The following is a 22,741-nucleotide window of genomic DNA, read 5'->3' as shown; positions in this document are numbered from 1 at the left end:
GATGAACCTAGAGTGGCGCCGAGAAGGCTGGGGAGTCTCTGTGGGGACTGGGATGCCATTACCTGCTGTCTGTCTCCTCTTCCTCGTCGGTAGATCTCTCCGCTCCAAACTGCTGGAACAAAGAGGCCCATGATGCAATGTGTCCTTCCTTGGGTTAGCTAGCACCCGCCCCTTAGGTCACTTTCCCGCCACACTTTTGGATGTGATTTGACTTGATGACATGATTGGGTTTTATTGAGCCATCAAGATTTTCATATTTCAGTTTCCTGGAGACCTTCAACAGGGGTCCTCATCTTCCATAATCTACTGTGACGTCAGAGAAAAGCAACTCTCCAAGAGAGAGCCTTAAAAATCATTTTTAATAATCACTTGTAAGGGCTAGTGAGAGCACTTTCTGTCAAGTCTGAGGACCCAAGTGATGGAAGGAGAGACCTACAGGTTGTTCTTTGACCCCCATGTGCACACAGTCATATGGGTATATATACAGATCCATAAATGGTTATAAAAATGTTTCTTTTGGTCAGAAGGTGGAAATAGATTGGTGCAGTCATGAAAGGTCCAAGGGATCCTGAAATCTCAGGTTTCTGCCATCTTAATGACTTGGAGAGCCATTCTGGGTATTTTTTTTAAGGAAGGAAGGGCACTCACCTTTGCATAGGAAGCTGGTACAGAGGCAGCTGGAGGCTGTTCTCCAGAGTCCACTTCATCAAAGCTGGCCAGAGAGGGGTCAGGATTCTGAAAGCCACACCCAGTTGTTCAGGTTAGGGCAAAACAAAGCTCTAGGTGGTCTCAAGAGCACTGTGCAGTTATGAACTTTTCAAGGAATCATTTGTTCCTATCCCAGCTTAAAGCCTCCTAATTGCTCTCTCCTCCCATGCAAATAGACTTTTTCAGAAAAAAAAAAAAAAAAAAAGGTCACAGAGCTGGAGCACAGGAAACCCGTAACAACAGTTCAGGGGAGATCACAGTCTGGTATTCCCTTGAGTTACATCACATTTTTAAGAGACTTGAAAGTCAGCAGATTAAAGGATGACCAGGACAGTGCGGAGGGCTGGAAATCATGTCATGAGAGACAGTGAAGGCTTGTTTCCGGCACAAAGGTAGAGACGATGGCGGGACCCATCTTGCATATAACCCTACTTGGTCGACAGGTACAATTGCTAGCTGCCTTTCTTTTGCCTTTTTTCCAACAACAGAACACGCACACGGGGCTTATGTAACTTATTTGATAAAGCTGTGCGGTCTGAAAGGGGCTGAAACTACATTGACTACCTGCCCCCTGCACCATAGTGAGGCTACAACCTGTCTTCCTGCGCCATCTTGACATGGAAAAGCAACAACTGACAACTGGACTCACCAGTCTTTCCTGCAAGGACTTCAGATCCTGAGCCACTCGCTCGCGCAGCTGTTTGAGTTTCTTCTCGATTACATGGACCATCTCTGCGGCCTCAATGTAGTCTTCTCCTTGCCCCTTAACGAGAAGGCCGGAGGAAATCTCCTGCAAGGAGCTGACTTGAGGCTGACGGTCTTCCAACTCCTTTTCCAGTTGCTGACAGCAAAATGGTGCAAAAACAGTCGTCAGCGGGGAGCATAGGGTAGCTTTCTCTGTTTGGGGAGGGATGCTAGGTACCACCACTCAGCTCCAGGACTTCCTATGGTTCACGGGTACCAGTCTCAATCCTTGTTTGGCTTAGCACTATTAAGAGAGCCGCTCAGCAGGTTGTACCCCACCCCTGTTTTTAGTTTCGTTTAACTCTAAAGATAATTTATGTTGAGAAATCAGAGAAAAGAAGTGATGGGGTGTGGTGTAAAGACACCCCTTATACACAAGGTCAGAGAAACTGAAGTCAGTCGAGAGCTATGAGGTCAAACCCTCAGCTTAGAGGAGGCACCGGGTGATGCTGTTGTCTTGTTACGCTGCTACCTCCATCCAAATTAAAAGACAAAAATGTATTTCAATCACATTTCAAGTTCTTAGTAGCCACCTGAGGGGCAGACAGGACCTTTCCACCCATGTGGAAAAGACTCTTGGGCACTGTTAATGTAGGAAAAAAAATCCTTTAAAGCAATGCCCAGCAATTTTAAATATAAAATACTGAAAATCAAACTACATATAAGCTTATAGATTTAAAAACAAGTCCCTTTGTGAATGTGTGAGAATGTATAGGTCTCACCTTGGGCTTATTTGTGGAAAGTACAACTTCCAGAATATTCCTCAAGCTCCCCCAAAATGAACAGTACAGTCAGGCCTCTGTGCCCCAGGGTCCTGCACCCATAGTCAATCAGCCATGGATCAAAAAACCATTCACAGCAAAAGAATTACTACTGTTCTGAACACACAAATGCTCTCCTTAGCTGGGCAGTGGTGGCGCACGCCTTTAATCCCAGCACTAGGGAGGCAGAGCCAGGTGGATCTCTGAGTCCGAGGACAGCCTGGTCTACAAGAGCTAGTTCTAGAACAGCCGAGGCTGTTACAGAGAAATCCTGTCTCAAAAGAGGGAATGACAGCAAGGAAAACATTTTTTTCCTAAGAGTGGTAAATAGAAATGTATAGTATTTACACAACAAATTTACATTATACTAAGAAGTGTAAGAAATCAAGAGGATTCAAGGTATATGGGAGGATTTGTATAGGTGGTAAACAAAAACCGTAAGGAAAACCATGCACCTTTCACCCAATGGACTCAAGTACCCCCAAATCTGGGTGTGTGCAGGTGTCTAACCACTCTGCTGTGGATATCCAGGGATAAATATATTGGGGGGGGGGGAAATGCTTCAGTGGGCTTGAGTTTCAAAAGTATTTTTAAAACACTTGATGCCCCTAATTCCCGAGAGGGGTTCTTCACCTCTCTGCATGAGCCTGAGTCACAGCCACCTACGGCACTGTGGTGCCCAGAACGCTAGGGGAAGCTCGGACCCGTGGAAGTAGACAGTGAAGTGGTCCCGTGGCAGACACTCACCGTCAGCTCTTTCTGACACTCCAGGAGCACCTCGCGGTCTGCCTCTGGGCTGGCGATAACGCGTGCCTTCTGCCTTCGGCTCTCTGCACTCGCTAGCCACAGGAGCAAGTCCTGACTCAGCCGGTGGAAGTCCTTTAGAGACAACATTCTCATCAGAGGGAGCTGGCTTGCCTTTCTCAGCTTGGCCAGCCTTCTACACACCATTGTTTAGTCCTACAGATGAGCCCCAGAGCCAGGCGCTGGATGATTCCCAAGTCTTAGAAGGCAGCCTCGGGAAACGAAGTGCTCTCCTGTTACAGGGCTAGGACTCTGAATCTCTCAAAGGATAGAGAGAGGCAGTTTCCTTAACCCGGTGGCAAACTTGCTTTACCTTTACTGTGGGCTTGAGCAACAGGCCTGGAAATCCTGGGCAAGCACAGGGCCCATTTAATGGCAGGAGGGGCATAGGGGCTTTCTTACTTCCTAAGCCAGGCCAGCTCTGGTGATGGTAAAGTTATCTGTGGCTCCTAGCATGTGGGCCGGGCTGCTGCTGGGCCAGGACCTTGGGCTGAGTCAACGTACCTGGCACTGCATGAGGGACTGTCGTAAGTCCCCTCTCCAGCTGTCCATCACCCCCTGGACCGTGTCCCAGGACAGGCTCAGCTGGTGGAGCCTATTTTGGAGTTCTGTGGATTCGGGGCTCTCGCTCGGCAGAGATTCCTTGTGGCTCACGTTGACGGAGACCATCAAGGCCTTGTAGGTAGCAAAGGCTTTTAATATCTCCTGCCACCAAGGGAAGAGATCAGGTTAGGACTTCTGGCGGCAGGGGAAAGGGGCTCCTTTGCAATACCTGTAAGGGACAGACCTTCTCCACACTTCTCCAAGCAGTGGCCACCAAGACGAGAGAGAAGGCGCCTGTGAATGGCTGGGGAGTGTCAGCTGAGAGCTGCCTTACAAGGCTAATGGACTTGGCTGCCTGGCTGGGTCTGATGGCAGAGGTCTGCCTCCTGGCTGACAGACTAGCCCAGAGGTACGAGGAGACTCCACTGACCTCCACAGTCCCTTCTCTGTCTTAGGAACCATTCTCGGTAAGACTAAATGTTTCCCAGATAAAAAATACGTAGCTATTTCGCATTTGCCCCTAGGTACCCCAGAAATGTCACCCCCTTTAAGAGGAATGGTAACCTGAGAAAAACAGATGTAGAGAGAAACTGGACAACCCCCAAGCCTCCCGTCCTAGGCTCCAGGACCTCAGATTTATTTGCTCAGGGCACCCCCAAAATGCAGTTTAAGCTGCCACTGCTCCTGAGACTAGGGCTGATGACATAGGTAACAACAGGGTAGCTAAGTCAGGCCACAGGACTCCTCAGCCTGTGTGAACCACCTCATACAGGTCAGAAGGTTGACTTTATGCTGCCTCACACTGGCTACCAGCACCTCCTCAAGGATCTAAAATCCAGATCTTTGCAGCCCTTAGGATCTGAGCCACATCTCAGCAGGGCGATTATCCAGTAGATTCTCTTCCATGTTTAAAGAGAAACCTGCACATCTATCCTTACTAAAGGGAAAGCGGATGACCTCTCTACACACATTAGCTGCATGCTGCCAGCTACACCAAACCCAGGTTTGATCTGTTTGTTTGGCACCCAAGTGTACGCCTCCTCTGGTTTCCTCTCCCCTCCCCCAGGGCTCCCACTCACTTGCAGTTTCTTCACCCTGAGTGCCATTTCCTGGACGTCGGAGGGAGGCTCTGCCAGCCTCAGGGCTTCCAGCTCCGCTTCGGTTTTTTCAAGCCAAGCGGCGATGGTGCTGATGTCAGAATTCAGCCGCTGTGCGTTCTCTTTTATTCGGAGTTTGCCGTGAAGCTCCTGCGCTTGAATCAGCTCCCATCTGTCGAAGGCACCTGGAATCCAAAGCTGCCCGTTAAAGCGAGCACATGTTCTCAGCTGTGTGTGAGTGGTCAGGGCGGCACAAGTGAGTCCAGGATGCTCCAGGCAGGAGGATGGGAGCCAGGGAATCTCCATGTTCAAGGCCCACCCCCTCCGTTCCCATAAAGGCTAGAAAGATGTGGGGACAGAGGGTGAGGAAACCCAACCTGTCGCCAATTGCTGCTCCAACCTCCAGCTCAGCAATTCAGGTGGTGTTGCTGTTTGGACTCGAATGATGTGGGCATTCTGATTATTCGACTTCACATTTAGTTCAGCAACTACTTTGGTAACTACAGAACTCGTCTCACAAGGCAGCTGAGACAAATGTGTTAATTTCCGCCTTCCCATACATGGGAAGTCATTAAAATATGCATTTCAGAGTTGGTTGGTGGTGGCACACACCTTTAATCCCAGCACTCGGGAGGCACAGGCAGGTGGACCTTGTAGACCTGCCTGGTCTACAAGAGCTAGTTCCAGGACAACTAGAACTGTTACACAGAAACCCCATCTAGAAAGCCAATAAATAAATAAATAAAAACCCAAACAACAGAAACAAAATAATGCATTTCATACACCAAGGTGGTGGTGGCACACACCTTTAAATCCAGCATTTGAGAAGCAGAGGCAAGCAGCTCTCTAAGGCCAGCCTGGTCTACAGAGCAAGTTCCAGGACAGTCAGGGCTACACAGAGAAACCTTGTCTCAAAACAAAATAAAACATGCATTTCCTCTTTTGGAGATCCTTTTGTCACGCAGTGTATAAAGAACAGTGTTCAAAGGGCCAGAGACACAATTTTGCCTACCAAGTCTAACCCCAGCACCACAATGGAAAAAAATCCAATTTAAAGTGAGATGCTTAGAGATCCATTCATAAACACAAACGGGCTTATTTTGAAATAACAGAGGCTATTGTGGGGCAGACTCAGCAGTCTTGGTGAATTATGTCACTGTTTGATCTCTAATGTTCTATCAGATAAATGTCGACGTAAACACCTGACTGGGCCCAGATCCCAAACTCCATATCTGCTAAGGCATGCCCAGTTTTGGTACCTGGCTGCTGTCCCGTTAAAGTGTCCAGCTGTTCACCTTCCTGCTGGGGACTGCCCTTTGAGCCTCTTGGGCCTTCTTTGTCATCATCAGTGCCTTGACGTAATAGGAACTTTACCTGGAATGAACCAATGTTTTAGGTTTATATATCTATAAAATCGAAAAGGGAGCTAAAGAACACCTGGGTTCATGGGAACAGTAAAGAAAGACATGGGACCCTTCCCACCAAAAGGTAACTAACTGATATGTGACAGACGCATCCTTGCACATGGCAAGAGCTGAGGGCAGAAAGCAGGCCTTGGAGACAGCCCATGAAGCGGATGGAATGTCAGTGATGGGGTATAATGGCCAGTTTAGTCTGCAGCCTTCCTAAGAGTCTCCACACAAAGGGTCAAAGTGATCACCAATCTTATGAGACAGCTCCTGTGGGGGCACTTTTACACCCTCACAGTGTTCCGCAGACTCTCCCTGCTCCTCCACGTCACCCTGTTGAGGTGTTTGGCATTCTCCTGGCTGTGAATGGGAAACACAGGCTCCTCCGCTCCCCTGGGTCATTCATTCTCAGTCATCCATTCTTCAACGCACACAGTGACTCTTCTGCTCCCACAGAGCTGAGTGGCCTATGATGTCAGGCCTTTCCAAAAATAAACGGATCCCTTTTAGAAAAGCTGGGCTTTCTCTGGATCATTGTCTACATGGCCTCTTTGTGTGGAATGGGGAAAGGAAGACTTCCGACCTCTGGTAACACACGTGGTTTCGCATCAAGTAGAAAATCCGAGCTGCTGAAACTGGCCAGGTGAGGAACACAGGCCTAACGCCTGGAAGAAGCTGAGGCACAGGGTAGGGAGGGTACCGGGGCTGGGTGGGGTCTCCTTCCCCAGTCTTAGGCTGTAACATGGATGGAGACAGGAGAAGTAGAAGCTGTCTGCTAGGCAGAGGAGGAGCTCTGATTCAGCCAAGGCTATATCAGATTTGACCGGTTAAAGGCAGAACTGTCTCCAATCGGTAGGAACAGTCACCCCTAGATGCAGAGGGCACTTTGGCTAAGCCCCTTGGTCCTCCACCTCCACGGCTGTTGGCTTCCCTGAGAGAGGCTTGTGGCACTACAATGTAATCAGCATTTGAACCCAGTTAATCAATCCCTCATCATCAATGCTCTGGACTAACAAGGATCTATGGCCACCTGCTGCCCCACCGGAGCACACCAGGAACTCGTGCAACTAAGAGGCGCAGGCACATTGGTACAAAAAGCACCCCAATACTGTATTAGTAAGGACCGCACCTCCAAGGGTCTCCTCCCTGTACGCACTTCAATCGTACTGTATGAAGCAGGTCCGCTGTCAGCTGGGGAAGGCTTACAGAATGCTGTATGCCCACTGTCATGACCAGGGAACCAAATCCACACCCTCAGCACACCGCTTCAGATAATCAAGCCCCCCCCCCTTTTTTTTGTTTTCTGATGTGCAATCAGAAAGCAAATACAGTAAGGATTTGAGAGCCAAGAGGCAGCTTGGGGAGACTCTTATTTATACAGATAAATTGCCTCTAAGGGAGCTAGTTCTCTTGTCGGGTCACTATCAACACACAGATTTGGGGGCTGGAAGCTAGTCCATTTTCTGGGTTCTACTGAAGCATGGGGATCTCAGCAAAGGGCTTTGTTCTTTGGGTGGTGCTAGGAGCTGAACTCAGGACAAGCTAGGCAAGTTCTATCACTGACATCCCCTTCCTGAAGTCCCCTCAGAAGAAATCCCACCACTGCAAGCAAAACAGTTCGAAAGCGAGATCAGAAGTGCATGCCTGTCTCTGGGCTACATTCTCAATGGGTCCAGACTTACATAAGCTGGTTTGTAAGGGGTGCTGGCATCTGAGGGGACCGGCGCCACAGTCCTGTCATCTTCCACTGGTTTGTAGTGATGCTTGGCATGGGAAGGGCTGTCTGGAACATGCCATGTGTGGCCCTCGGCAATGGATTTGCCTGAAACAAAGCGTCACACCAGTTAGGGTCTACCCTCCAACCAGAGGATTCCTATTTAGTGACATAAACGTGGTCACAGGTGACATGGCATCAGGTTATAGTATTGAAATGAGTTCCGCAGCTTTCCTTGCAAAGCATGCATGTTTGCAAAATGTCAGTACGTCTTGGAAGGACATGAAATGAGTCATGCAACTGAGCGACATTGCACCTTCACGAGATGGGACCACAGCGGAGCACAACGGACATATGATTTGCTGCAGGACACAATGAGTGGCATTCTGGGTGGTGCTGGTGTCTAGTCTGGAGGGGACCCTGGGCAGGAAGGCCAGGGCTGGGGGCCAAGAGGCTAGAAGGCTTCTGAGGAGGGAGGGCAAGGGTGACCGTGACGATGGGGGGCAAGGACCAAACAGCCGCTGACAGCTCTCGACCACCACTAGAGATGGGACAGGGGTTGGGGGTAGGACCAGAGCTGCAAATCAAGGCGAGGTTTCTTCTGCCGTGGCAAAGGCAGAGGTCTTTTCTAACTCTAGCCACACATCTCAGGAAATCACCAGAAGCAAGGAAGTAGTTTGAAACCAAGCCACCATGAAGAAAGCTTGGCCCTTGCTGAGGGGCTCCAGTGAGGTGGAGGGGAAAAAAAAAAACAACAAAAGGAACCATGACAAAAAACTCCTTCTGCCGGACTAGACGTGGGCGGGGGAGGGAGGTGGAGACCACTCTGGAATGGCGTGGGATCTTGTAAGGAACACGCAGGTATGGTGAGTACAGCAGCGTAAATACACCATGACACGAGGACCAAGGCGCATGGTGTCCACAGAAGGCACAGGTCAGACATGACGCGGGAGCGAGGTTTAGGATGCAGTGTGTGCCATGGGATGCGGCCATGTTGAGACACATGCACGGGCAGGGGCCTACCAGAAGATGCTTTCAAAGATTTTGTGGTCATTTTAAGATATGCCTCAGGATTTTCAGGGATTTCTACATCTGAAAAAGAACAATGTCATTGTCCTCACTGGAGGTGCCAGCAGGGTAAAGCCTAGGCAGTAAGTCAACATAGCAGATTCATTGCCAGCTTTTCTAGCAAAAGGATTTTTGAAACCAGAAAGACTGGTTTTCCCCAGTCAACTCCTGTTCATGGTAGTGGTGTGTTAGGGGCACACATGGCAAAAAGGGCCACACTCGGTCTACTAACTCATAATAATTAACACCATAGAAAAAAATCAATCGATGAGTCTCCCATTGGCTAGAAAAACATCAGGAGATGAATTTCATTCTGCCTATAATAGGAGTGAGCTCATTCTCAGGTGACGCAAAAGGTGGGCAGGGCAGAAGCCAGAAAGCCACAAGCCTGCACCAGCCACTGTCTGGACTCTGGATCGCCAAGAAATCACCAAGCTGCTAGGGTGCTAGAGATAGTCAAACGGGTCAAGTTCACAGGCCTCGGGTAACTGCCTTTACCTGACAGTGCGCTGTAGAATGGACCCTCGTCGTCGTCTTCATGAGAAGAAGATCCCCCTACATCACCTGTGTGATCCCACTCCAGCGGGATCGAGTCCACACTGACGGGGGTCTCACAGCCAGACCGCTCATGCCCCAGAGCCGGGGGCACAAGGGGGCCCAGTGACTGCGAAGATGGTGGCTCCTCCATCTCTCTCCTCTTACGCCAGGAGTCAGCCTGGATCTCTCTTGGGTCTTCTATGTCCGTCTCATTCTCGGAGGCTTCCTTTTCATCTTCTAGGCTCTAAACGAGAGGGCCCCGGTTTTAGGATGAAGTGGTTTCAAGGCTGCTGCCGCTGTAAAGAGCTTTGGGAGTCAGCCTGTCTAGCAATTCTGAGAACAGCTGGCATTAACATTTCTTAAGTACTTATAAAAAGGAGCCGAGTGAGGGTGGACTGGGGAGAGGGCTCAGAGAAAAAGCCATTGCCACACATGTGTGAGGACCTATGGAATCCTTCGAACCCAAGTGAAAACAGGACATAGTATTCTGAGTGACTCAAATCCCAGTGCTCCTACTGGAGGCAGAGTTCCTGGATACTCATTTGCCTGTTTGACCTATATGGCCTAGTCTGGTGTCAGCAGCAAGTTAGTTGGAATATTATGGAATATTCCTTTACACTGGGTTATGATGTGTCACCGTGATTGGTTTAATAAAGAGCTGGATGGCCAATAGTGAGGCAGGAAGAGGTTAGGCAGGACTTCTGGGGACAGAGAGGTCTCAGGAGGAGAAGAGAGGCGGAGTTGCCAGCCGGATGTGAAATAACCAGGATGGACATAATGGAGATGAGGGAACAAACTATGGGAGGACGTAGATTAAAAAATATGAGTTAGTTTAAGTTATAAGAGCTAGTTAGAGGGGGCTGGAGAGATGGCTCAGGGGTTAAGAGCATTGCCTGCTCTTTCAAAGGTCCTGAGTTCAATTCCTGGCAACCACATGGTGGCTCACAACCATCTGTAATGAGGTCTGGTGCCCTCTTCTGGCCTGTAGACATACACACAGACAGAATATTATATACATAATAAATACATAAATATTTAAAAAAAAGAGCTAGTTAGAAACAAGCCTAACCTAAGGCCAAACTTTCATAATTATAAATCTCCATGTCATTTTTTTTTGTAAGCTGAGGCCCCAAAAGATAAGTCCGTCTACTCTGGAAGGTGTGGTCCAACAAATGCAATTGTCCTCTGACCTCTAACGTGCTTCATGGTACATTTGTGCAACCCCTCACACACAAATGTGTGAGCACACACAGGTATGCCATTTATTAAAAGGTCTCAGGTCTTATGTGTGGTTATTCAACTTTGAACAATCCACAGTGAAGCCTGGACTCTGAATTTTTAGAAAAACCTAGCCCTTCTTTCTTAGAAGAAAATAAAATACATTAATAATAATAATAATAGTTAATAATAATAAAGTTGAGCATCTAACCTAAATAAGTTTATCTAGAAGAGAAAGAAGCAATGGCTAAAGTGTCATATGGCTGATAGAATCACATGTTCTAGTTTGTTCTGTGTGTGTGCAGTGCATGTATATGCATGTACATCTATGTGTATGTGTGCATATGAAGGTCGATACTAGGTGTTGTAATAGTTAATCTTGATGGTCATCTTGATGAGATTTAGAACTACCATGGAAACACAAGTCTGGGCATGCCTTTGAGGGGTTTTGGGGATTAGGGCAAGTGAGGTGGGAAGTGAGATGGGGAGACCCACCCTAAACATGGGTCAGCACCATTCTATGGGCTGGGGTCCCTGATTGAATAAAAAGGAAAAAGTGAGCCGAGTACCAGCTGTCTGCTTTCTGACTGGGTGCAACGTGACCGGCTGCCTCACGTTCCTGCCACGTGACTTCCCTGCCATGATGCACGGTACCCTTTGCAAACTGAAAGGAACCTTTCTTCCGGAATTTGTTTCCATCAGGTATTTTGTGACTGCCACAAGCTAAGTTAACTGACACAGGTGCCTTCCTCCATCACACTCCATCCCAGCAACTGAACTTGGAGCTGGCTGATTCAACTAGACTAGCTGGCCAGGAAGCGCCAGGCTCCTCCCCTGTCTCTGTCTTCCAGCACAGGGTGACGGGTGCCTACTGCTGTGCCCAGCCTTTTATGTGAGTGCTAGGGATCCAACCTCAGGTCCTCATGCTTAATACAGCAAGCACTTTGCCAGCCGCCACCTCTCCTGCCTCCCTCCATCCTATCTTTTATTTTCCAATTTCATAATACAGTGTCTCTATTCAGCTTACATTATAGTGCGCTACAGAGAAAACTCTAAGCAAGTACCTTTAAAAATGGGGACTTCTTGGAGTCGTTCTGAGGCTACACTGATAGGAAAACAGCTACACTTGAAGTCTGCCAGATGGAGCACACACAAAAGAAAGCATCTAGCCAGACATGGGGGCCAATAAGATGGAAACGCTGAATGAGAGCCTTAGCTCCATGCAAACTTCACCAACTATCTCGGGTTGAGGGAAACAGCAGGTCACGTCGGAAAGCTGGCACATCTGATCCTTTAACGGTGAGAACAGAGCATCGAAGCTTTCAGACGTGAGAGGAAAAGGCAAAATAAATTCTCAAGTGGCTAATGTGTGTAATCCAAACTAGGCAGATTTCATCTAGGGGATGCCGACACTGGCCAGAAAAGCCCTGCACTGAGGATGATAAGGGCAGGGGAAAGGAGCACAAATCCCAGGCACCATCCTGCCCACTGCTAAGTAACTGTCGCTCTAAGTCAGTAAGAGTGAAAAAAAAATAAAAGACTCCCCCATGCCATTTTTGTTCCTATTATTGTTGTACTTGGCACCATTTTTTAAAAATTAGTTTCTCAATCATTATCTTGAAAAAGAACATTCTAGAGTACTATCGTTAAAAACAGCTTGGAAAGGCGGGGGCTGGAGAGATGACTCAGTAGTTAAGAGCACTGCCTGCTCTTCCAAAGGTCCTGAGTTCAATTCCCAACAACCACATGGTGGCTCACAACCATCTGTGATAAGATCTGGTGCCCTCTTTTGGCCTGCAGGGACATATGCAGGCAGAACACTGTATACCTAATAAATAAATAAATCTTAAAAAAAAGAAAGAAAACAGCTCTGAAAAACATGGCCACTGTTGTGTCTCACAAGGCATGTGTAAGGCAGTCCACCTTCAGAGGTATAATGTCACACTGCCTACAACCTGTAACACTAGAGCATACACTTTAGAAGCATTACTGAGAAGGATCCACTTTTCCAGCAGAGGGCCCAGAGGCTGGTATGCCATGGCTCTGTAGCAATGCACTCTTAGGATTTCCTCTTCATTAGCCACACAGTTCAAAACTCAATAGTTCAAACTGTCATACACTAGAGAAAGAAAAAAAGAGAAATACAGAGGAAAAAAATCCCCCTAGAGGCTGGAGAGATGGCTCAGTGGTTAACAGTACTTACTGCTCTTGTAGAGGACCTGAGCTAATTCCTAACAGCCATGCCAGGCAACTCACACTGCCTGTAATTCCAGCACCAAGGGATCTGACATCTTATTCTGGCCTCCAGGGTGTTCGTTAATGGTCTCCTATGGAGACTGAAACATTCCATCCTGAAGGGAAGCTCTTTAAACAGGAAGGTACACAAACTCAAAATAGCTGATCAGGAAGTCCCTGAAACTGATCAGAGTCACTAGGCCTGCCAGAGTAAGCAGTAAGAGCTGGGAGGCCCCCTCAGATAGAAGGAAGCTGAGCTGCCAAGAAGATCCAATGAAGCCAAGCTGCAAGGAAGATTCTTGAGACCAGAGCCGCTGCTTGGAAGCAGGAACCCGCTGAGCTGCCTGGGAAGAAGTTTAGATCAACTGAGGCACTTGGAAAGGCCACTCTGCAACCTGCTGAGTTGCCTGCAGGCTGTGTGGTATGCTCCAAGTTCCCAGCTTTTGTGGGCTGTCACCCATGATGGGCCGGGCTTTGGTGACGCTGCTGTTTTTGAGTCATTTCTGCTCCTGTAAGTAAAACCCTTCACCCACATTCCTGTAAGCAGCCCTGATAAAACCCATTGGTTCACCAGGTTGGACTCTGGTGGTATCTGTATTGTGGGCTCCCTATGTGGGGTAAGTGGATGTGTGTGCTGTGTCTCCCCGGGCAAAGTTTTGTTACACAACACAGGGGCACCCGCACTCATGTGTGCAGACTCATATAAATATTCACATAACAAAAAACAATCTAAAAAAACAAACAAAACCAAATCCTTAAAACAATTAACTTCACTGCCATTATATTCACACAAAGATTGTGGAGAAGGGGCAAGCAAGATTCAGCATAAAACTAGCACATTGCCAAATCCACCATGACTGGGTGGGGAGTGCTCCAGGGAACAAAGGAGCTGCTTCCATCCCCTGGACCATGATCCACTGAAGCCCCCCCCCCCCCCTTTTAACTGTAAGAAGCAAATCGTGGGTCTGGTATAAGGTGACCTTCCTGACTCTTCAAACATCCAGCACGACGTGCTCACTAGGCAGCTGGGAGCCCTGGCTGGTGGGTCCACCCTTACCGGGGCGTGGGAGGTCAGTCGCCGATGGAAGCGGGACACTCTGCCGAACACCTCCTGACAGTAACGGTGCAGCTCCTCCAGCTCGTCTTCGATCAGCACGGCATCCAGGGGCTCGCTCTTCTGGATGAGCTGCTCCCCGAACACGATGAGCTGGTCGATCTTGTTGGTGTTTAGTGTGATCTCCTGCTGGAAGCCCTGTTAGGGAGATAAGACGGGACTTTCAAGGGAGACTCTGTCCTGGTGTGTCCAGTGTCGATTTCACATGACAGGACCATGGGTACCTGGTACCACGGCATCTGCTTTTAAGGAACGCGCAGTGTTAATCTAACAATTCAAAACAACTCATGCTTTTTTTTCAGTTAAAAAAAAATTCTAAATTTAACCCAGGTAGATATTCATCATTATGGGGTATAGGGGAGAGAATTTATCTTCTTGACACTTGGTGGGCACAGTAATAACAATAATTAGTGCCTGTTATATTAAGGGGCAATGGGTTTTCCCTTGTTGATATTTTCTCACCGAAGAGGGAATGACTGTGAGGGAAAACTGCAGCATGGGCCTGAACGTGGTGGCAAGTGCCTGTAATCTCATCAAGGCTGAAGAAGGATAGTACATGAGTTCAAAGCTGCCCTGGGCTATATAGCAAGATCCTGTCCCGAAACCAACAAACATAAGCACAAAATAAAACTTCCAGACTGACTGTAAACAGCAGAAGGTGTCTGGTCCTGGCCCCACCAGTGACACTTCGCTGGGCCTGCGTGGCCTCAAGTACCGGAGAAATGGCAACGTCAAGTTCAGTTTGGGACCTGAAGTGAACGTTCGCTTCAGGATGAGCCCTTAACTAAAACGTCCAGTGTCCCAGCCTATAAGCAATATAAATATTCAAGTGGAATGTAGCCTGTTGCCTTGAGCATTCTGGAACATTCTGAGTACCAGCTCAAATGTGCACTTGGGCCAGCGCTCTTCTGCAGAGGCGCCTTTTCACGAGACGCTGACGAAGCCGCACTTACATTCAGCTGGCGCATCTTGTCCTCAGCGTCACTCTCTGAGAAGTGCTCCACGTTGGTCAGCTGCAGGTCCATCTCTGTGAGCCATACCAGAATGCTCTCCCTGGTGCCCTCAAACTCTTCCCTTTGGTTGGTAAAATACTGTGAAAGAAGGACGAAAAGCCATGTGTGCATGGCACGATCAGATTTGGCTCGCAGGAAAGGGAGCTCAGAGCTCTCAGACAGAACCCCATCTCTGGGGTATTTCAGCAGCTTCAGACATTGCATCCAGAGCCTGGTGTCTTTCCTTGGCTGTGTAGCATCCCCCTACTGCCCCCCACACATTCAGGGCCTGGACTTCCACATCAGGGAATGCAGGAGGGCTTGGGTAATGTGCAACGTATTCTCTTTGGTCATTTCAGGAATTTTAAATTCTGTATTTTCTAGTCTAAATCAATGAATTTCCCCATCCATGGAAGGAATCTTGGAGGGCAGGGTAGGTTGCCTGGGGGCTTTTCTTATTATTCTGCAGTGGCTTTTCCATGAGAGAAGAGCAACTTCAACACAGGAAGGTGGTCATCAGGCCGGGAATGGTGGCACACACTTGTAATCCTAGCAGCCAGGAGGCAGAGGCAGGAGGATTGTGAGTTCTGAGCCAGTCTGGACTACATGGTGAGGTTCAGTCTTTTAACACAAAAGGACAGTGACTAAGCTTAGGTCTGAGTGCCCATTTTCTCTTCTATAATTCTGAACATGTAAAACAAATTCATTCTCTCGAATGAGCAAGACCTCCCCGGTTACCGCTTTCTAAGAGTCAGGCAGCAACTTCCAGACAAATGTGGCGTGTAGGGCCAAGTAAAAGTTTAGACTAGTAACAGCCAAAATCAGCAGGAAATAGATTAATGCCTAGACTATCAGACAACCTGCCAATGACCTTCCAAGAGGGTTAAAAACAAATAAAACAAAAAGCCTCGGTTCTCATCTTCCTAGACTGCTTTGAGGTTATTCAGTGTGCTCTAACCCCTGGACAGTCACTGTTCCAATGCCCCACAACATAGAGCGGGTACAGACGCTCTGTTTTATCCATATTTCTGACGTGGGGCTGATAAAAACAGGTAGAGCAAGCTCTTGCAGAGGCGCGTGTGTGCCTTCGCTGACCCAGGGCAGCAATGCCCCTGACCCATGTGCTGTGCCAACACCTGTACCATCAGGTTACAGCTGTTGTAAAGACAGATGTGTTTGGTAACACAGACCACACAAGCAGGCTCTGCCTGAGACGCCCTATGCAAATCCCTCTTTAGAAACAAACGTTGGCAGCCATGGACTCTGGCAGCCAGGGGCCCCTCTGCGTGGGAGGAATGTTAAGGCAACTCAGGCCTGCGGGGAAATCTACCTGCGGCTGTGTTGCCAGCCTGCCACAGCCTATCACACGTCTCTTCTCCCTGCCTATCTACCAACAGCACCCCGGGTCGCTAGGCAGGTTACCCGGAGTCTTCGCAGGATGGCGGTGACCCGCTTCTGCAGGTTGTCCCAACGCTGGTTACCCTCGTGCACCATCTGCTTCAGTTTGCTGGCTGTGTCGGTGCGGTTCTCCCTAGCCAGCCGCCGGTACTGTTTGTTGATGAGCTCCAGCTGGGTCAGTCTTTCATGAATCTGCCGCTGAAAGGCCTATGGTACAAAGTGGAGGTTCAGTGCCAGAGAGGCAAAGGGATGGGACCCCACTTTGCCAACCCCCAAAGTGGCCTGCTTTGCATGGCTGAGGCCTGGGCAGCAGAGTACTATATCCCAGGCCTGTGAGGCTGGCACAGCATGGGCACCGACACACAGGGACATTTCTGTCAAAGCTGACTTAGCAGCTGGTGGCAGGCTGAGGGCTCTGACAGCGTTGTGAGCCTCTGGCCACCCAAAGCCATGCAGCAGCTTCTGAGGCTCGTAGTGGGAGCACGGGATGGGAAAGGCTCACCTCAAACCTCTTCAGCTCCTCTTTGGCATTTGTATACAGCACCTCGGAGGAATTTGGGCAGGCCGCTGTCCTCTCGGCAGACTTGAGCCAGTCCTCGAAGCGGGAATAGTCATCCAAAAACTTTTGCCACAGCCGCCAGGTCTCCTCGATCCTGACAGGAGCGGAGAACAGGGGGTTAGTTAGTACGACTGCCCGTGTCCACTCAGTATGGTCTGTTTGTTTTGGAGCTGAGTATCCCTTGATGGGGCCCATTCCCAACCTTTTACTTGAACTGTTTAGGGAGACACCCCTTTCCAGGAAATACCTAAGGATGTTTGCTCTCGGTCTAAACTCAGTTCTCCTGAGGGACCTGGGGAACCTCAGAAATCCTAATTCCATGGCTTGGGCAAGAGTTGGGGCTGCCTGCCAGGCTCTGTGTCTGGAGAAAGGAAGTACCCCAATTGGGTTTTTTTTTTTTTTTTTCTTCTTCAGTGATATCCTTGCTTACCCTACTAGGACTTCTCTGCCAATTTTTCTTTTCTCTTTTTTTTAAAGACAGGGTCTCTTATAGCCCAGGCTGGCCCTGAACTCTCCATCCTTCTGCCTCCACCTTCTAAGGACTGGGACGATAGGCACACACAACCGTTCCCTGTTTATGCTGTGTTGGGGCCTGAACTCAGGGCCTCACCATGCTAGGGAAATACTTGGCTGACTGGCTATTTCTTGGTGTATTTCTAAGTGACCTGAACAGAGCACGGGTCCTGTGGTCATGAGGTGAAAGGCTGGCCACGGTTACAATGTTCAAGTCCAAGTGGCCGCTTACTTCATGCGCCGCTCCATCGACATGGCGCAAATGTTCCTCCAGCGCCTGTCCAGGCTCCTGGTTGTCTGCTGGATTGAGTCACACTCCGTTTCATTGGCACAGGCGTCGGAGTCGTGCAGTAGGACATCACAGATATTGAACACAGACTCTACCCCCGCGCTGTGCTGTTCGATATCTCGCTGCAGGTCCTGCGATCACAAGATAGCACAAAAGCACTTGAGGTGGTGGCGGCGGAGGGAGGATTGGCATCAAAGGATCCCTGCCCGTCCTCCCCTCCCCATGCCCTAGTCAGAGGGTCACAGGTGTCTTGGGATTCAAATAGACGGAGCTTGCTTTCACGTGGCCCCGTGCTGCGGACACCTGGCCAACCTACATACTGGCAACTGTCAGCACTACTGTACTGCATTACTGTGCGGGGAGGGGTGGGGGTGCCCACCACACACCGACAGATGGTACCTGCTGGCTCTGAGATGCTGCTGCCTGGCAGCTTTGGGGATGCATGGGGCTCAAGCCAAACCGCCCAACTCCAGTGTCCCCAGTAAAGACTCGATTTGGGGAAGGTGTTCTTTGGCAAACAGTCTGGTTAGCAGGAACTCAAATCAAAGCAACAGACTTTGACCTTTGATGGGTCACACGACTCTCGCATCTATAAAGACTTTTATGGTGACCCTACACACCCCCAGCAGCGGCAGGCACAGGAGTGGACGGCCTCCTCGTGTGCAGATCTGAATGAGGACTTCATGGAACCTAAGGGAGAATGCTGAGGCTTCTAACCCATGGGCTACAGCTGAGGCTGTGGCTTGGGTGGGGGGAGGAAGGCCTCTGGAGGCTTGTCTCCTGTTACTAGCAGTGATAGTAATTCCTTGATTGGGTAAAAAGAATACATATAAAGGGACAGTTCATGGCCATAGAAAAGAGGTGGGCCATCAGTTTCTGCTCTTTGACCTTTTTTAAAATACAGCCCAAGATTGCCTTGAACTTCTGACCCTTCTATCTCTACCCCACCTCCACCCTGGTCAAGTGCTATGTTGATAGGCATGCACCAAATGCCCAGTCTGGGAAACGGCTTTTCCATCATCAAGAGACTGAGAGTCCATCCCACCCTAGCTACTGTGGATGTGGGGTGGGCTGAGAAGTCTTCCCTAGCTTCTAGATCCTGTGACAAGCGATGTGAGATGGCCCCATCAACCCTGGTATCCAAACTACACCACGAAGTAGCCAAGACAAAGTTCAGTTCTGTTTTAATTGTTTCATTAATGTGTCTTGTTTCTGAAAATGGGTATTTTACACAGCCACTGTTAATTACACTAAGGTTGTGCATCAGGCCACAAGAATATTATTTTGTTAGCAGCTAAGGGTCATTCCAGGTCACTTGAATATTATTATTTTTTTTAATAAAACACTTGTACATGTAGTTCATGAAAGTATAATGCTATTATTTATTTATTTATTATGCATACAATATTCTATCTGTATGTATGCCTGCAGCCCAGACCTCATTACAGATGGTTGTGAGCCACCATGTGGCTGCTGGGAATTGAACTCAGGACCTTTGGAAGAGCAGGCAATTCTCTTAACTTCTGAGCCATCTCTCCAGCCCCTCACCTGAATATTATTACTGCTGTATATTGGATGGGCTGAGTATTTTCCTACACCTCTTCTGGTAAATGTTAAGCCTGAGCATCCTGTGTTCAGGATGAACAAAAAGAACGCTAGCATGCATCTCAGTTCTCAACTAGGCAGTCGGTCTCTAGCTCAGGTCCAGAGTGAAGACACCATATATTTATATGCAGAAACATACTCCTGCTTAGTCGTGTGAGGGAAGATGTGCAGGTGGAATTCTTAAGTTCTGTAGTCAGGGAGAGAAGGCCTGAAGTACTACGGTGGCAGGAGTCGCTGCAGGGTCAATCCCAGGGCTGGCTTTAGTGACTGCATTTAAGTAGAACTTCAGCTTCAAGAATTATTATGGCTTACAGGATGGTCTCTAGCTTTTTGGAAACTTACTGGCATTGACGCATGTTCTCTGTAGCAACGAAAGCAATGAATCAGCACTCGAGAGGGTGGTACTGAATGAGCGTGGGGACACTTTTAATCAGAAAATGCCCAGGATCTAACCTGGTTCTAGTTAGCTAGGAGAGCCTGGAAAGATGCAGAGAAATTCTAGCCCAGAGGTAAACATGAACGTCATATGTACTTTAAGAGTCATTTCAACGATCTTACATCATCATTAACTTTAATATCTAATTTAAGAAGTTTTATAAATATGGGTGCTTTGACTACATGGCCCATGAACGTGCCTACAGAGGCCAGAAGAGGGAGTTGGATTCCCTAAACTGTAGTGACAGATGGTCAAAAGCCGCCATGTGGGTGCTGGGAATAGAACCTGGGTCCTCTGGAAGAGCAACCAGAGTTCTTAACAACTGAGCCATCTCTGTTTTCTTCAGCCGTTATTCAGCACAAGCATAAAATTAATAGTGGCCGAAGAAGAAAAAATAAAAAGTAGTGGCTGAAGAAAACAGAACGTGGAATGAGTTCTGAGGTCATTTATAAAAGACCATCATCACTGGGGTTTTTTAAAAGGTATTTTAAAAACATTTGAGTATTTTAAAAACAATAACCTCCATCTAAAGGGTCCGCGTCATCTTCTTTGAAACAGCACAGAATGGCTGAGTGATGATATAGCCTGAATGAGTTACCTTGCATAATAAAGTGGACTGCATCTTAAAGTGAAACCCATGTCAGTGCTGGACCAGTGACATTTTGCAACAACAACAATAATCCTGTCACCAATGCCCACCAGGGCACAAGTCTGAAAAAGAATTACATTTCAGAAACTGTCCGAACTCTGAGAAACTGCATAAACGAATGTGAAAGGATTTCTCCATCAGTTCTGGAAAGGGGCTCTTGTCCATTTTGATTTTCTGCCCTGATCGGGGAACTCAGGGCTCTGAATCCTTTTCCTTCGAGACAGGGTTTCTTTGTCTGTCTTTCTCTGGCTGTCCTGGACCTTGCTTTGTAGACCAGGCTGGCCTTGAACTCACAGAGATCCGCCTGCCTTTGCCTCCCTAGAACTAGGATTAAAGGTGTGCACCTTTAATTAAACCACTGCCCGGCCAGTTGCAGGATATAAGGAGAGGCTTCAGGGACACACAGTCAGGCAGCAGGTTGAGCTTTGGGAGTTTGGAATGACACAGAGGGTAAGAGGCTACTGGGAGTCAAAGAACGCAAGGAAGCCAGTCATGCCCTAAGCCAATGAGGGACAACCCACATGGAACCAAGAAGCCAAAAGAACAAAACAAAAAACCCAGGAGAGAAATGCTGGGGACTCAATGAAAGTCGCCACTGTGTTTTCATTTTGAAGTAGTATAATCTTAGCACTAATCATTGAGAGGAGTACATGAGAAGACTCAGTGGGTCTAACCCAGTGGCTCTCAACCTTCCTAATGCTAGAACCCTTTAGTACAGGTCTTCATATTGTGGTGACCCCCAACCATAAAATTACTTTGTTGCTATTTCATAACTGTACTTAGACTACTGCCATGAATTGTAATGTAAATATCTGATATGCAGGATATCTGACTCCCAAATGGGTCGAGACCCACAGGCTGAGAACCATTGGCCCCAACCCTTGCTCTCCCGGCTCCCCAAGGTCATTGCTAAGAGGACTGAGGAATAGTAGGATTGCAGCAACTTTAGGAGCTAAGGATTTTTGAGAAGGCAGCAGTAAATGATCTCAACTTGTTAGGTCTTATTTTTAGAAACAGCCAAACAATCTATGGTACTTATTTTGGATGAAAACATAAGCAAAGTTTCAAGAAATGGCCTACCCATACTTCTTTGGAGTAGTATTCCGTCTCCAGTGTTTCTGGACAGAGAGTAACAGACGCACGGCAATATTCTTTTCAGTGTAACCACAACAATTGCCTCAGTGCATCTGCATAGGTGGAATGAGACCTTTTCTGCCTCAAAAATGTCTAAATCCTAATCCCAGAACTGCATCAGGTTACATGGTATGGCGGTTTGAAATAGAATGGCTCCATAGGTTTATATATTTGAATGTTTAGTCACCAGGGAAGTGGCACTATTTGAAAGGATTAGAAGGATTAGGAGCTATCCCCCTGGTAGGAGGAAGTGTGTCACTGGTGTAGGGGGGGGTGGGCTTTGAGGTTTCAAAAACATGCCAGGCCTAGACACACATTCATATTCTCATATTCTCTCTGCCTATGGATCAGCACCCCGCTTTCCTGCTGCCGGTCTCTCTCACAATATGGTAATGGACTCAGTCTCTGAAACTGTAAGCAAGACCCCAATAAATTCTTTCTTTTCTAAGAGTTGTTTTGGTCATGGTGTCTCTTTCATAGTCACAGAACAGTGACTAAGACACACGGTAAAGGAGAATTCAATCAGTCAATCATGTGACCTTAGACTAGCATATTCCCCTGCTTATCTGGGTGTGGCCAATGTGATACCCATCTAAAAGTGGCAGTTAGTGAAAGGACAAATGTTTATTCTACTTAAGGTAGTAAAAAAAATTGTCACTTTTAAACCAGTAAAAGGCTGGGTGGTGGCGGCAATGCATGCCTTTAAGTCCAGCTCTTGGGAGGCAGAGGCGGCGCCTGGTCTGCACTGTAAGTTCCAGGACAGCCAGCGCTATACAGAGTAACACTGTCTTGAAAAAAACAACAGCATCAACAATAAAAAATTCTAAAACAATAAAAGATAGAACTGACTCAAGATAACTTATCATTAAAGGGCATCTTCTGAGAAAGGGGCGGTGGCACACACCTGTATATCTCAGCACACAGCAGAAGGGCCAGAAGCTCGAGGTCACCCTCAGCTGTCAGGACAGCCTGGGTAACAGGAGATACGGTCACTGGGGTGTTCCCTTCTGGTCATGATCGAGCACGTGCCTAGCAGGCACTGGCTGACTCCTCAGAGAGAGGGGTGGGAGCGGGTATGCGGGTATGACATGACGGCGCATGGCTACAGCTACAGTAGTTGGGAGCTGCCCTTGTTCGTTTCTCTGTTGCTATGATACAGCCCTGACCAAAAGCAGCTTGGGAGGAGAAGGCTTATTTGCCACACCGGGTATAAG

General features: G+C 48.2%; 2 protein-coding genes across 10 annotated transcripts in view; one reads left to right on the top strand and one right to left on the bottom strand.

Moving 5' to 3' along the window:
* Positions 1-22,741, bottom strand: part of Syne2 (spectrin repeat containing nuclear envelope protein 2) — a 292,157-nt gene that overhangs the window by 7,567 nt on the left and 261,849 nt on the right. For 3 of the 8 annotated variants that reach the window (XM_050153713.1, XM_050153714.1, XM_050153721.1), the window contains 15 exons: positions 17,647-17,834; positions 16,845-16,995; positions 16,367-16,549; positions 14,906-15,043; positions 13,896-14,090; positions 9,347-9,629; positions 8,804-8,872; positions 7,749-7,888; positions 5,917-6,031; positions 4,640-4,842; positions 3,522-3,722; positions 2,961-3,092; positions 1,358-1,549; positions 649-735; positions 63-112 (listed from right to left, as the gene is read on the bottom strand). In XM_050153713.1, the coding sequence (XP_050009670.1) occupies positions 63-112; positions 649-735; positions 1,358-1,549; positions 2,961-3,092; positions 3,522-3,722; positions 4,640-4,842; positions 5,917-6,031; positions 7,749-7,888; positions 8,804-8,872; positions 9,347-9,629; positions 13,896-14,090; positions 14,906-15,043; positions 16,367-16,549; positions 16,845-16,995; positions 17,647-17,834 (2,327 nt within the window). The remainder of the gene's footprint in view (positions 1-62; positions 113-648; positions 736-1,357; positions 1,550-2,960; positions 3,093-3,521; positions 3,723-4,639; positions 4,843-5,916; positions 6,032-7,748; positions 7,889-8,803; positions 8,873-9,346; positions 9,630-13,895; positions 14,091-14,905; positions 15,044-16,366; positions 16,550-16,844; positions 16,996-17,646; positions 17,835-22,741) is intronic. The other 5 variants (XM_050153716.1, XM_050153717.1, XM_050153718.1 and 2 more) reach the window with 3 other exon arrangements.
* Positions 1-22,741, top strand: part of Esr2 (estrogen receptor 2) — an 84,116-nt gene that overhangs the window by 55,039 nt on the left and 6,336 nt on the right. Inside the window, exon 11 of one of the 2 annotated variants that reach the window (XM_050153724.1) lies at positions 1,197-1,351. The exons of the other annotated variant lie outside the window; for it this stretch is intronic. The gene's annotated coding sequence lies outside the window, so the exon portion shown is untranslated. Of the gene's footprint in view, positions 1-1,196; positions 1,352-22,741 lie in introns of those variants that run through there. 2 annotated transcript variants of the gene reach the window in all.

The sequence above is a fragment of the Alexandromys fortis genome, unplaced genomic scaffold, assembly GCF_014885135.2.
Source record: "Alexandromys fortis isolate MF-2015 unplaced genomic scaffold, M_Fortis_MF-2015_v1.1 scaffold_82, whole genome shotgun sequence".
NCBI classification, from domain to species: Eukaryota; Metazoa; Chordata; class Mammalia; order Rodentia; family Cricetidae; genus Alexandromys; species Alexandromys fortis.
This window is presented reverse-complemented; position numbering and strand designations above follow the sequence as displayed.